Raw genomic sequence first — 14,023 nt, 5'->3', positions numbered from 1 at the left:
ATGTTTCCGTTCTCGAGGGAAAGAGAATAAAACTCATCTAACTTCATGTTAGGGCTTGCAGAAGTAGGTAGGATTCGTTGTTCTACCCGAGTCATTGTGCCAAGTTCGGGTTGCCAAGATGAATGGGGATCTCGTCAAATGAGCAACCTATGGCATTTACGAGATAGAGTGACTTCTCACCGGGTCTCCACTGGCGAGAAATTCTGCATCTGTCCTGCGGGGGGCTGTCACCTCACTTCTCAGCGCGTTCCGGCCTTTCATTACAAGCCCAGAGTCCCCTAGAAAGAAGAGAATTGAGCCCCCCGGCACCCCGGCCCCGGGCTTGTCCGTAGCCTTCTTCTTTCAGCAAGTTACTGGACCTGATCTTTATCCACACCCACTCATACTCTCTCACCCCAATGCATTGAAGTCCACCCATCGTCATCCCAGAGCCAAACTCTTTGTCCGCGTGCCGACCATTATCTACCTACCTACCGTACCAACATAGCAGCCCAGGCCATTTTGGGACCTCTGGCTTAGTAGTCTTTTAGTTTGGTCTCTCTCGGTGAGCGTTCTGGTACATAGCGCAGTGCCTGACTTTCAGATTGCGCCAGCACCAGCGCCGCGCCCACATGGGGGGAATCGACACAACGCCATGATCTAATTCGCGATTTGGCTCTACTCCAGCTAACTTATCCCCGGCTTGAACCCTCGACAGTGACTTTCACTTACTCGTCGTGTCCGTTGCCACTTGCCAACATCTTGCAAATCCAATCCTTGTCTTTGCTTTACCGACTTTCAACATCGGATCCTTCCTTCAGCCCTACCAAAGACAACCTGTTTGGCAAAGGCCAATCGCACATTTCAACTACTGCAAAACCCCTCGACCCCCAAAACGACCCCGACGAACCGACAACTCGACGATGCGCCGCAAATCATGCTGAAGACGTCGCCAGCTTTGTCCGCTTCCGCCAATGCCTCACCTACCGCTTTTCGATATGCGACCTCGTCTCCTCAGCACTCCTCCAAGCCTTCGCCAGCTCTCCGGCGACGGCCTTCTACCCGCTCCAACACTTCGTCTTCCGCCGACGCCATGAAGTCCTCTCCGATACAACGCCCGAGACAATACGTCGCAAATGATCCAGGCATACATGGCTCCCCTAACGAAGCCCAACGGCCACCATCCTCGCTCTCCCAGAAGGCCTCTGCACAACCTTCACAATCGCCCCATCCTGCTCCCCCCTCACGATCCTCCCAGGACCAACCTGTGCAACCAGGTCAACCTCTAAGCGGGGTTTCGCCAACTAAACGTCGAAGCTCACCCGCTCCGATTGATCCCCAAGCTATCGTCGCTGCAAACTCATCACCACAAACGAGCAAACGTCCAAAACCAGATACGCCACCGTCAAAAGTGCTGCCGGACCGCTATGAATTCTGTGCCATTGAGGACATGGTAGAACTGGTTGCGCATATGCTTTCAGAACTAATTACTACAAATGACGCCATTCGAATATCAAATGGCGGGTTGACACGCTTTCACTCAAGGTGCGATGACTCCTCGACAGAATTTGCGATTAAGAACTAACATTTTTTTTAGAACTGCGCCTGGCATATCAGTTCGAGATTATCTGCACCGTTTGGCTCGCCATGCGACCTTGACACCACCGCTTCTATTAGCGATGGTCTACTATATTGATCGGCTTTGCGCTATGTATCAAGAATTCACTATTAATACGTTGACCGTGCATCGGTTTCTGATAACCGCAGCTACAGTTGCAGCCAAAGGATTATCAGACTCTTTTTGGAATAACACCACTTATGCCCGAGTTGGTGGAGTTCGAGTTGCCGAACTCAAATTACTAGAATTGGAATTCCTTTACCGCGTGGATTGGAAAATTGTTCCAAATCCCGAGGTTCTCGTTGCATATTACAAGGGTCTTGTGGAGCGAACACCCGGATACGTCCTAGAGTCGGATGGTTCCGACGACGAGGACGAAGAGGAGGACGACGACGATATCGAGGACGGCGAGAACGCTGCCTCAGAAGGCTAAAGCGTGAAATGATTGGCTCTCATACGATACTGAGACACAGATGATCTGTTTCCGCGGATCGAACAGGAAAACGAGAGGGTACCGTGCTTCAGTGAGCATCACGTCACAAACGGGAGCATGGGAATGATGAGAAGATCAAAAGATGTTTATGCATAGCACAACATTTGCAGGCGTTTGGGTCAGGCGATTTACTCGATTGTATCATGATAGTTTATAGGGAAGGAAAGGCAACGGATGTTTTAAGTAAATACTTCAGAGGCAGGAAGCCATACTCTAGATTCAAACGTTTTTGAACATAGGTAACTATACGGCACCAGGATTTCTCAATTATTTTCGTGCAGTTAAAAAGGGGTAACTCAAGCTATTTTTTAAGTCCTGTACTCTGTACATCTACAAGCATCGTTCATGAGATGAAGGTAGGTAGAGTGGTGGTTTCCTGATGTCTGACTTAACCGACGATTACCCGCCGCAGTGTGAAGCTACCCAGGTGTCGTTTCTAAGCTCCGATAGCTATACTGTCCCTCTTCCTCATCATCATCTCCCCAATATCAAGGGGAATTCCAAATCGCCACTGACAATGAGGATCACGAGCTTTTTCTCCACAATCTACGCTGCCGTGCTTGTCGTAGCCGAGCAGCGCAGCGCCCAAATCTATGTCCAGCCCATCCAATCCTCACCCTCACTACCTCAACCCCTAGCCGAGATCGCCTACGACGCCGCCTCCCTCATCTCCACCGAGGTTGTTTCCTACGAGGCTCCTGAGCTACCCGAGACGGCGACGCTTGTCCGCGTTGGTATCTATGATCCTAAGTCTGAGAAATGGATTGCCGGCACCACCGCTGCCTCGACGGAAAACTTTGACCGTGGTTACGCACCTACAATATTGCTCTCCGTAGACGAGAGCGGTGATGTGCGCAGCGTGACGCTCAAGGGTGTCAGAGTTGATGCTGGGCAGACGAGGGACTTTGGGCCCAAGGCGATTGTGATTGCGGATAAGAAGGGCAGTCAGCCTGAGCTGAACAAGCCGGTTGTACTGTCACCTGGTGGTAGAAAGGCTGCCGAGGAGGAGCCCAAATCATTTTTGCAAAAGTAAGTCGCTTTGACAAGAGGATATATCATAGAGCGAGGTGCTAATATCCAACTAGGTACTGGTGGCTCATCGCCATTGTGGTGGTTATGTCTTTGGCTGGAGGCGAGAAATAGAGTATTTATTTATACGTACAATGAAGGACACGTTACCAAACTCGATTATTACAATGCATTACCGTAGAGACTTTTGATGGGTGACTTCGTCGGAGTTGGAGGCGTAGAAATGAGCCTTTCATAGGTACCTACTATAGGAGTCTGCAGTACCCAGTAACTATCTGGAGCATCAGGTCGAATCTTACAAAGATACGGAAAGACAACCCAATGGTATCCCTGCGCCGCTATGCCATATGTCCACGGGCTTTATTTGGAGTATTGAACTCATTTAGCAGTTGAAACCTCAGCGTGCTTGGCCATCAGAATGAAGGTTGGGATAAACTCTAGTCCACGAGCAATATGTTCTAATCTCAATATATAGAGCTTAGGTTTGTTGACCTATATGGAATATGTTTTATGGGCCAACTCGAGTCCCTGCTTAAGTTTTTTATATAAAATGAGAGTTCGTTATGCAACAAAAGAAACCCAGCTATTGACTTTTGGTGGTAGTTGAGGCCAGTAGTATGGAATCTGAGTGAAGCTGAGCTGTGGTCAGGCTAAGCCATATCTGGACTAGCATATTCTGGTTGCTAGGCTGGTGCCTTTGGTTGGATACCATGGAGCCTCGTACCTTACTAGGTGCTTTGAATCTGCTTGTCGCAACTGCACGCGCGCCCAGACCCAATCCACTCAGAGCTCCTACGCCGCATTTCAACCCTCCAACCCATCTTCTTCTTTACTTCGATTCACACCGCTACCAAAAAAGACCACAACACTTTCACTTCATCAACACTCCCAATAAAATTCTCCAAAGCAAAAATGTCCGACAACAGCGCTACCATTCCCCAGGACCCTACCCAGGTTCAGGACCAGACCATGGCCGAGACTAAGGGAAAGGGCAAGGCTCTTGCTGAGCAGGTCACTGAGGACACTGCCATGGACGAGGATGATGATGATGACGAGAGCGACGAAGAGGACGAGGTATGTTTTTAATACTATTCTGCTGTTTGCTTTTCAAAACAATGCTAACATGGCTTTCTTAGGTCGCTGAGGCTGGTAATTGCGCCCACGTACATTACTTAGATCGTGAACCAAGCTAACCAACGTGTACAGACGAGGACGGCTTGGAGGAGATTGACCCCAGCAACATTGTCCAGGGCCGCCGCACTCGCGGTGCCCAGATCGACTTCGCCAAAGCCGCGGAGCAACACCCCGCTGAGGACGAGGACGAGGAAGACGACGAGGACTTCCAACCCGCCGAGGACAAGGATACCAAGATGTCCGACTAAATGCACATCGCGATTCTCGCTCCTGACGGACCGGTCTATACAGGGTGGGATGGGTACGATGTTATGATTTTGGAACTGAGCAATAAACAAAAGGGATGGAGCGTGGATGATTATACCTGTTTTACCCATGACCCCCAGACACATACTCCGGGGGTCTAGGCGGCATGGAGTCGTGGATAGCATCGGCCACCTTTAGCATTCACCTGCTTTGCATATATTCTGTACGCCTACAATTCACGTATAGGAAGAGTGACGCGGAATGGCATTAATACAGTCAAAAACTCGGTGTCAACATGAGGAGTTTGTGTTGTTTCTCACTAGCTTTAGTAGTGGATGTCGTAGCTGCGCTTGAGATCCCAACTGGCATGCGCTGTCGCTGTGTCTTGGATTCAGGCGTATCAATCTTAAGTGCTTCCTAATCACGAAAGTTTCCTAACTTTGTGTATAAATAAATACCTGCCTTTAACCAAGAACACATTGACAAATACTGTCCTCAAGAATTAACATTTGGTCCTTGTCCCTGAGAAGAAAACATCCCATGACACGGGATTGGACAGCCCCTCGGTACGTATCATCCGTGCTCCCCCAATGAGCCATAGCCAGACCGCTGTCATCGGATCGGCCTAGAGAACACCTAAGAAAAACAACCAGGGTATCGTAGGGGGTAGATACCAAGATTCGCGAACCCCTCGATCATTTTTTTAACACTTCATCCCCTAAACTCACAAACCACCTCTTGGTTTTTTCATACTAGCTGCGAAGTTCGACTAAATAGCCATGGCGCAACGGTACGATGCCCTCAATCATATGTGGCAAACCCACACTACCACAAACTTATGATGGGATTCGAAGGACAATCAACTGACAGGGCATCTTTAGATTCGGCGCTTCGTCGCTTCATCAGCGTGACTCGCGCAGCGCTCTCTTCGAGGGATACAATGGTGACGCAGCCTCGCGACGACCTGTCAGCGCAAGCCCGAACCGAGGATATGGCTACGGCGGATACGGCGCCCCTTCTCCCTCTCCTCTAGGACAGGGTGGTTTCGACAGTTCAAGGCCCGCTTCATTTCGTTCTGCGACACCGAATAAGAGGGGCCAGTACAGCGATGCGGTTCTCAACGAGCTTGAGAGCCAGAACGATGCGCAGGTGGAGGGTATTCTGGGCAAGGTTAAGGTGCTCAAGGATGTGGGTTTTCCCTTTTTCCAGGTTGTGTCCGGCTGGACGACTAACATGTGATTTTTTAGATGACTGTCGCTATCGGAGATGAGATTCGCGAGTCCTCAGCGTTGGCGGAGAAGATGAACGATACTTTCGACTCGACTCGCTTGCGTCTTAGGGGCACTATGAACCGCATGCTTGTCATGGCTCAGCGCACTGGTGTAGGGTGGAAGGTCTGGCTTATCTTTTTCGCCGCCGTTACCATGCTCTTCATTTACGTGTGGCTGTTTTGATGAAGTACACTCCAATCACCCGATGAGACTCAGCGATCGACTTGCGGCGACCTTGGCCGTTTGGTTGCGAAAAAGTAGGAAAAGGAGGCTGTAATTTCATTTGTGGAATGGCGTTTGGCTGGGCGTTCTGACATTTTACAAGTACTGCATGACGATTCGGGATAAGAAGCATCGCATCACATCACCGCAACGACCAAAAAGTTGCCCCTCTTACAAAGATTGTAATCACACACTTCTGGGCAAGCCTGTGGCAAGCAAGCTGCGATAAAGCAGAAAGCGCTCAATTCTTAAATTCTGGTTTGGTAATGAACAATGAATGGGTATATAACAATGCTGTCTAAACTAAATCTATCCTTCGGTTGTGGTCGTGTCGCATTAGTCGTAACTGTGATTGCTATCATTGACGGGGTCGTCGTCCGACGGGACTGCTGTGCATGAAGCTGCTACCGTCTTGGGAGAGCAAGTTGCTCAGGTCCATACTGGCGCGAGGGTGTGACATGAGTGACCGACCGCCGTGAAACGTGGGTGATAGCGGCGGTGGGAGAGTCGTAGAGCGAGGCTGGAAGCTGGTGTCAATGTCATCATCCTCCTCTTCCTCGTCGCTGCTGGACCGCTGTTCACTGCTCGAAAGTTCGGCTTCAGAGTCGGTGTGCTCATAACCCTGACTCTCTGCCTCGGGAATGTCCTCGTCAAGATCAGCGTCCATGTCCATGCCAAGGTCATCATCCTGGACGAAATCTTCCTCGTCGAGAAGTTGGCCATTAGTCTCCTCTTCTTCGTATTCTTCCGCTTCATCGTACATGTCATTAGCATCTGGCTCGCCGCGTACAAGTGCTTCGCGGAAAGCGTCGTCGCCCATTCGCATGTGTGCAGCCATGAGATTATTCTGACGCTCTGCCCTCAGGGCTTCGTCATCTGTCTCTTCGCCATCTCCGTCCTCCTCTTCTTCTCCGTCCTCCTCCTCCTCCTCCTCTTCCTCTTCCTCTTCATCTTCGTCGTCGTCATGATCATAGCCAAACCCTTCATCAGCGTCCGGGATTTCATCATCTAGGTCCTGCGCTCCGTCAAGCTGCACATCGTCCATCGTCCCTTCTTCTCCAGGCGCGCCTTCGACCCCGGCTTCGGCCAGCTCTTGTGCCAGCTGTTCTCGGCGCATTGCTTCTTGGTGTTCCTCTTGCTCTCGCTTCTCCTCGCGCATTTGATGGAGTGTCTTTGGAACACCTGGAGGTTTGAGCCAGCCGCTTCCATAGTTCTGGACATTCAATCGTCGTCGCTGAATGTATTGCTCATCAGCAGCAAGTCGAGCGAGAGCTGATCGCTCGATGATTTTGGTTCGTTGTCGCGCTTGGTTTGCGCCATGTTGTTGGTTTTGCGCGCCTTCGTTAAAGTCGTCGAGAGGCCCAGGTGGGATGTAAGGACTGCGTGAGGATCTGTACCACAGAGAATGCGACTGAATTGTTAGACCGTAAGCGTGGCTTGAAATGGAGAACACTTACGTCTCGTGGTGTGAAGTCTGGTAGTGTGGTGAACATGAGTATTAATTGCAGAACCCGCTCGTGTCGAGCTATTAAGTGCAGTTGTTGCTATTTGTGAGGTTGTATTTGCATTTGATTTCCAGGCCAACACAAAGTTACTACTCCGTACTTGTCAACCTAATGGCGGGGCAGTTCACGCCATAGACGCGGCGGCGCGTTTAGTAGCCGCCATGGTGGAAACACGTTGCCAAAACAATGCAACGTCAGAAAGAAAGATTTACTGGCTATCAATTAAACGGCAATTCGGCAGTTTTTTTTGGCTGGATCGATGAGATTCAAGCTACAGCGAGGGTGGTCAGAGACGTGAATCGGTCAGCTTGTCCTACCCCCTCAAGCATCAACACAATATCTCTCAGCGGCTATGTCGGCTTGGTATGAGCGGTTCGCAGCATATTTCCCATGGTTCTAGACTCATGCAACTCGATGTCTGGGAAATGGAACCCTCAGAGAGCGACTGCAACTCTGTCGATCTAGAATTGAAGTACAACTCACCACCTACCGAAGTCATCAAGACAAGCCTATTCGCTGTATAATTCCCATTCGGCCTTTTATGATCCGATCATCAAAGGACTGGTGGTTTATTAATTTTGTGAGGTAACTGAAACATCGATCGTTGGTGTGCCTTGCTTGACATGGACGGCATGGATGGATAGCATCTAGACAAACTCCTGCAGCGTCACTTGCGTTTCTGCGCTAAAACCCTTGCCTGGCTTCATGCAAAGAATAATACCTGGACAACTGCGGATAGGTAGTCGACACCTTGTTAATAAGTACAGGCAGTAGAGTCTAGAGGAGCTACCTCGTAATTTGCCCTGGCGCGACACTTTGGAGCTGGACGGACATCGGAAGAAGTCGGAATGAAGAGGTGAGAGGGAGAGGTAATAAGACTGGGCGGAGACATAGACTAGAGCAAGTCCGGGGTTTGGCCGTGAAGACTGTCGGTGTCTCTCCGTGAATTGAGGTCTTTTCACCCCGGGCATGATTTTTATGGGGTAGTTCGGTGATCGGGAACTTGGAGTTCACAGGCGGACAGGCTGAATGAGACTCGGATTGACGGCTCCGCTAGACCGTGAGAATAGACACGATGGAGGACAGGCCGAACTTGCTACACACATACATTAGCAGGTATGGTCCACATAGGTAGAATAAGCTCCGCAAAATAGGCCAATTGCGCTGCTTGCTTTGTTATTTATAATCTCTTCACTCTCAATTTAAGCTGTTGTCGATATCCGTAGAAAGGTATCCATTCAACGTTTAGCATGTTCTACAAATACGTACCTATTATAGTATCAAGGCCGAAAGATAAGCAATTGTGGCTCACCCGCTAGAATACAGTACAGAGAGGCCTGGCTGTATTGCTTGAAATGTGACCGAGTAAAGGTCGTTCGTCTGCGCAGGCACACTGGTGGCTTCAATGGCCAGTAGTACTTTACTATGTAGGAGTCATCCACGGAAATCAATGCCCTCTCTGGCCATGTATCAGAGACATCGACGAATGGGATCCTTGAAAATGTTCAGATGCCGTCTTTCCCCAGACATGTGCTTCTTCACCACCAACGGGAGTCAAAAAGTGTCTGTCTCTTCGCCATTGGCTACAGGTCCTATACCGGTTCGAGTTGCCAAAGGCAGTGACGTCTTTAATGCAAGCCCAATTGTAACATTAGCAGACGAAGACAGGCCAGGGTCCCCGCAGGGACTCCCGAAGCATGGTGAGACAGCGACACAGACTGCGCGATGGCGTCGACTAAGGTCCAGTAAGGTAAAGTAGACGATCTTCTTCTGGCCTTGGCGCACACTAATAGCTGCCGTGTGGTGTGTGTACAACATGCACGGCACGAGCTTGTGCTTGTTCTGTTTTAGCGGCTACAGCCAGAGATAAGAAAACTGCATGAATCTGGGGAAGTTGATTGGTCGTCTCTTTTGATTTTATGTTGTCCATCTTTTGACTGTCAAGTGTAGATAATGGGGTGACGGCGATGAATATCACACGTTCAAGTGCATCTATGATGATTCAAGGCGAGGCGCTGGTCTTGAACTCTTACATTCGGAACCTCAAGATGGGGTTTAGGACCTCGGCTGGCAAGTCTAACTCTTGCTTTGGCTCTGGGATGCGCTCGGCGATTCTCAAAACAACACTCCGAAAACCTCCACTACATATGCAGTATAGTCTGCTTCCACGCCAGTGTACTATGCAACAGGAGGGATATTTGTTACTCATGTCCGGTCTGGTAGCAATTGGCATTGCTGAGGCAAATAAATGAAGCAGGGAAAAGGGTCTCATGCTTATGTCGACGTGGCATACTTTAACACATACAATCTTCAAGATCAAAGCCAGCCTACCTCTGCGTGAACACCAAACACAAATAGTTTACATATTTTACGTGCCACACCAAATGACAACACACAAGCATAACGTTGCGACAAATCTCGCGCTTGCATTTGCATGTTCAACACTGTAACGTAGGGACGCGAAGAGCATCTCAGTCATCGCGGAATCACATCTCAAATCTCGCACAGCACAACAGATGCAACACCCAGTTCCTCGGAGGTGTACTGTAGTGTGGCATACATTAGTACCTTAGTAGCCTGTGGTGAAGGATGGGGGTTTCGTATGTAGTAGGCGAATTAGAACCGCACTGAGGTCCCCCGTACACTGTAGGATAATACGTCAAAGGCCCTTTTCATCTTGCCTTACCCTGCCCCAAGAGAAAAAAGACAACGTGGGCGCGACATCGGCTTTGAAAATGGCAAGCCATGATTGGCGTCGCAAGTTGAAAAGTCGAGATGATCCCTGTACAGAGAGGTTTAACGTTCCAGCCGGCGCCGCACGAGTTAGCAGCATCTTTCCATCTTCCAGCCATTCGGCGCCATCTTGAACGGACCCTGGGGCCTATCCTTGTCTTGTCCTAATCCTAGCTCCGAGGCAGGCTGGCAAGGCGCTCGACGGGAGTCAGAGTGCGGTCGTAAGTGGTTGGCTCGTGGCTAGCGGCAAAGCAATCCATCCCTTGACCACAATTTCTCTTACACGAAACCATGTTGCAAACCTATTCGCAGATTGACAGCTTGGCAGCGGATAGGCGATAGATATGCGATAATAGCAGTGGTGCTTTGTGATTGATTGGACAGCTCTCAGCCTCGAGTCTCAGTAGCTCTCCACGCCGGTTAAAACAGATTAGGCTTGAGATGAATGCGGAGAGCGGAGTACGGCGTAGGGAGAGGGCGGAGAGGAGAGGAGAGGAGCGAGGTGATCCCAGCGGAAAATAAGAGCGGCAAAATGAGGTTATTCGTAAATACTAGGTATGTTTGTACTAGGTATGTAATAACAACGCCAACACACTGATCAATTTCATTGACCGCATCTTGTCTCGATGAGACACTTCCGAATCGCCAAGCTAGATCGATGACAATAAAGAGGGACAATAAAGAGTCAGGTAACGCCGTCGAGTGGATTGATTGACGGTCATCGCGGGGAGCAGGCAGCCTAGTTTGGTAGCATCATGAGGGGATCCATGGGGATTTAGAGGACCCTGCTACGATTTCGGAATGTATATATATCGCCACTGTTGGAACAAGCAGCAAACTGCTTGGACTGTCTTTATTTTCGAAGACGTAGCCACTGGTAGATCTCAACCCTCCAGATGTGCAGATCCAATATAATGTACCGACAGAGTGCGAGTAACAGAAAAGTTGACCTCGAAGGTTCAAGGTACAAAAATAAATAGCCTAAGAAGTGTAATTGAAGTGGCATGAATTGACCTACTAATTTCGTCTCCTGTGCTTCCGGTGGCCCATTTTTCTAACACCCAGCAGTAATGCATCACTTAATTTGACTCGTCGGTCTAGTCTATGCACTTCCACTTGGGCTTGCTACAGAGCAAAAGTGATAAGCAAAGATGCGCGTTTTCGCCTCCAACGAGGATTGTGCCGCTGAGGGAGGATGCCCTGGTTCGGGAGGTACCGATCTACGGAGGAGGGTGAACGGAATAGCCCTCGAAGCCTATGAGATGAGACGGGGCGGAGCGTCAGACTGTGAGGCTTCAATTTTGGTTTCGGAGGAAATTCCGAAGGGCGAGATTGAGAAGTTTGTAGGATGATATGTCGGGCATCAATTGTACTGGAGAAAAGTGTTACCAGAGGATGCCTGGGAAACATGTTATTAACAACGTGATACTATATTTGTATGTTTGTTCGGTGCAGGGTATCTTTATCGAAAATTATTGAACTTCCTCTTTCTTTTCGCTTACCCCCAGAAAGTGGCATGTCTATGGTATGATGAGAGGAAGGCATCGTACAAATAAATGCCTGTATTCTCATTTGCTTGCGGTTAGTTGTTTTGGCATAGGTAGACTACCTTGATTTTCGTCTTTTCCGCTCCCCCAATTAATTCACTTTAATTCCGTTGATTTTTTGGCTGCATGGGGGAAACGGTACCTAGCAAACGGGGCCACGGCAGGGTCCATGCGTGCAGTGCAGTGCAACCCACTTGGGGTTCGGAGCCAGTACGCCGAAGACGTAGATAGGTGTAAGTAAGAGTGAGCTATGACATATATTATTAGTATTGTCGATGAGGTCTATATTTTTTTTTGGTAAAGAGTCGAGTTGTCATTGAGGAAACGAGGTTCAAATTGAAGGTTCGATTGAATAAATATATGGTTTTGGTTTGGGCTTGTAGAGTTCTCGCAAGTTGTCATGTGAAATACCATCTTTCGACAACCTCCACGGGTGGATGAGAGTCTATCCGTTGCACCAAACCTCGAATAGAATCGCAGTCATTGACATTGGATCATCTCGGGTCCCCCACTCTACTTCAGTAGATGTTTATTACTATGAACAACCCCCATATTCAATATCCTGCTCTGCCTCGACCGTCTGCAGAGCAAACCGCAAGCCCTACCGACTCTACTCCAGAGACACACCCCTCCCTCCCACTTCTAGCTTCTCCTCATCTGCACGCCTCCCCTGCTGTCCCCTTCCCCTCCATCCTCCACGCACGCCGTAGCCGCTCCATTGGATTTTTTTTTGTTCGGTTGCCCATTTTCTTTCGTGGGGCTTGGCTCAAAGCAAGCAGCTTGCTCCGGAGCTGGAGCCAAGTGGATTGACTCTCGAGAGACACCGAAGCGAAAGCGACTCAAGAGCTTCCGATACGGACTGGCTGTGCACTACGCTGCTTTCTTTTGCTGTGTTGTACTGTTTGACGGCTTCGGACATCAATTCCCTTTCCACTACCCCCATCCCCTCCTCTCTCCTTCATAAAAGCAGAGCCGTTGCCCTCCTCCCATCCAAACTTTCTTCCCTCTTGATCTCTTCCTCCTACTGCCAATGTTCTGTCCTCTCGCGTTCGCCTCTCCTTAGAATCTAACGTGCCATCCTGCTAGCCACTGCAAGCCAGTCGCCTTTTGATACCCTTTCGCTTTACGAATAAACAACCTCTTGGTGAAGAGGACCACTCCCGGTAAGTCGTATTGTGCATTCCCATTCGAAAACAACATCAATTGTATATCTGGACCCTGGACTGGAATTGGCTTTGACCTCGATTTCAACAACACCCACGACAATGGCCGCAGCTTCTCGACAGTTGAAAAGACCTGAGAGCCACGCACGGGTCATCGCTGCCACCACTGGAAACGGCACGACCTGAACTGGCGATACACCGAGATTCGCATGTCTCACGATCCATTCGAATAGAGCCAGTAATATCTCTTTCTGGTGCGCTAGCTCTAAGTACAGAAATTTGTTCAGTCGCACTTCTCTGACATTGAGATTGCATTGCGTTGCGTTGCATGTGCGACAGCTGGCGGCATCGCTGCAGTGACGTCCATCCCCAGGCGCCTCTTGGGACCCCCTTGTCTTAGCCGCATGGTTGCATGGAATGTTAGCATTGCGCAGTCCACTATTGGTTCTGCTTCTTTACAACATCCCACTCTATGCAGCTGAGGACGAGGGGACCCGCCCGGAAGACCACTGTAAATCTGGTGGGTCGATGGGATAGGTTCGCTGCTGGCTTGAATACGACATTTCAGAAGCTTGGTTGTAAACCTGCTTCGGTCTATTGTCTTTGAAGTGGTCGCTATCTGAACTGGATACCACTACGAAACTGCCATGATGCTGGTTGTATGCCCAAGAATGACGTTCCAAAGCCATTGCCAAAGGCGAAAAAAGAAGAGAAACCGCAGCACATGTCACTCATAGCGACAGCTGCGGGCGCAATTGGCGGGGCACATCTCTTGTGGTGACTTTGAGTTTATCGTCAGATTTCCTTATCTTGCCCGATGCCGGAGCCACAACCATTTTTCTGGGACGACCCCTCAGTGCCATTTCCAGCAGCCTCGGATCTACTCGGCCACCTTTCGGAGCACTTTGAAGATATCGAGACACTACATGCTTCAGCCTATTATACGCAACGCAATTGATCGGTTGCCATACATACTTCCATTTACCCGTGCTAATACTACTAAATCCTAGATCTCCACTGCTTTTACCAAGCCAACGCGCCCCGCGATCCGTCCTACATCCCCCACCCCGAATTCCCCCACAA

The 14,023-nt window shown here is 49.6% G+C and overlaps 5 protein-coding genes across 5 annotated transcripts; 4 read left to right on the top strand and 1 right to left on the bottom strand.

Moving 5' to 3' along the window:
- Nucleotides 1-916: 916 nt before the first annotated feature.
- On the top strand, nucleotides 917-2,030 carry FPOAC1_001547 (uncharacterized protein; the record flags this gene model as incomplete). The annotated part of the gene is made up of 2 exons (XM_044846149.1): nucleotides 917-1,524; nucleotides 1,577-2,030. The coding sequence occupies 2 exons, from the start codon at nucleotides 917-919 to the stop codon at nucleotides 2,028-2,030; spliced, it is 1,062 nt and encodes a 353-aa protein (XP_044712065.1).
- Nucleotides 2,031-2,469: 439 nt separating this feature from the next.
- FPOAC1_001546 (uncharacterized protein) lies at nucleotides 2,470-3,233 on the top strand (the record flags this gene model as incomplete). The annotated part of the gene is made up of 2 exons (XM_044846148.1): nucleotides 2,470-3,119; nucleotides 3,176-3,233. The coding sequence occupies 2 exons, from the start codon at nucleotides 2,470-2,472 to the stop codon at nucleotides 3,231-3,233; spliced, it is 708 nt and encodes a 235-aa protein (XP_044712064.1).
- Nucleotides 3,234-4,031: 798 nt separating this feature from the next.
- Nucleotides 4,032-4,501, top strand: FPOAC1_001545 (uncharacterized protein; the record flags this gene model as incomplete). Its single annotated transcript, XM_044846147.1, has 3 exons — nucleotides 4,032-4,193; nucleotides 4,256-4,268; nucleotides 4,326-4,501. 3 exons carry the CDS (start codon nucleotides 4,032-4,034, stop codon nucleotides 4,499-4,501), a joined length of 351 nt encoding a protein of 116 aa, XP_044712063.1.
- Nucleotides 4,502-5,278: 777 nt separating this feature from the next.
- On the top strand, nucleotides 5,279-5,953 carry FPOAC1_001544 (uncharacterized protein; the record flags this gene model as incomplete). The annotated part of the gene is made up of 3 exons (XM_044846146.1): nucleotides 5,279-5,289; nucleotides 5,381-5,687; nucleotides 5,747-5,953. The coding sequence occupies 3 exons, from the start codon at nucleotides 5,279-5,281 to the stop codon at nucleotides 5,951-5,953; spliced, it is 525 nt and encodes a 174-aa protein (XP_044712062.1).
- A 397-nt stretch (nucleotides 5,954-6,350) lies between these two features.
- On the bottom strand, nucleotides 6,351-7,485 carry FPOAC1_001543 (uncharacterized protein; the record flags this gene model as incomplete). Its single annotated transcript, XM_044846145.1, has 2 exons — nucleotides 6,351-7,403; nucleotides 7,450-7,485. The coding sequence occupies 2 exons, from the start codon at nucleotides 7,483-7,485 to the stop codon at nucleotides 6,351-6,353; spliced, it is 1,089 nt and encodes a 362-aa protein (XP_044712061.1).
- Nucleotides 7,486-14,023: the final 6,538 nt, after the last annotated feature.

Source organism: Fusarium poae, chromosome 1 (assembly GCF_019609905.1).
Source record: "Fusarium poae strain DAOMC 252244 chromosome 1, whole genome shotgun sequence".
NCBI classification, from domain to species: Eukaryota; Fungi; Ascomycota; class Sordariomycetes; order Hypocreales; family Nectriaceae; genus Fusarium; species Fusarium poae.
This window is presented reverse-complemented; position numbering and strand designations above follow the sequence as displayed.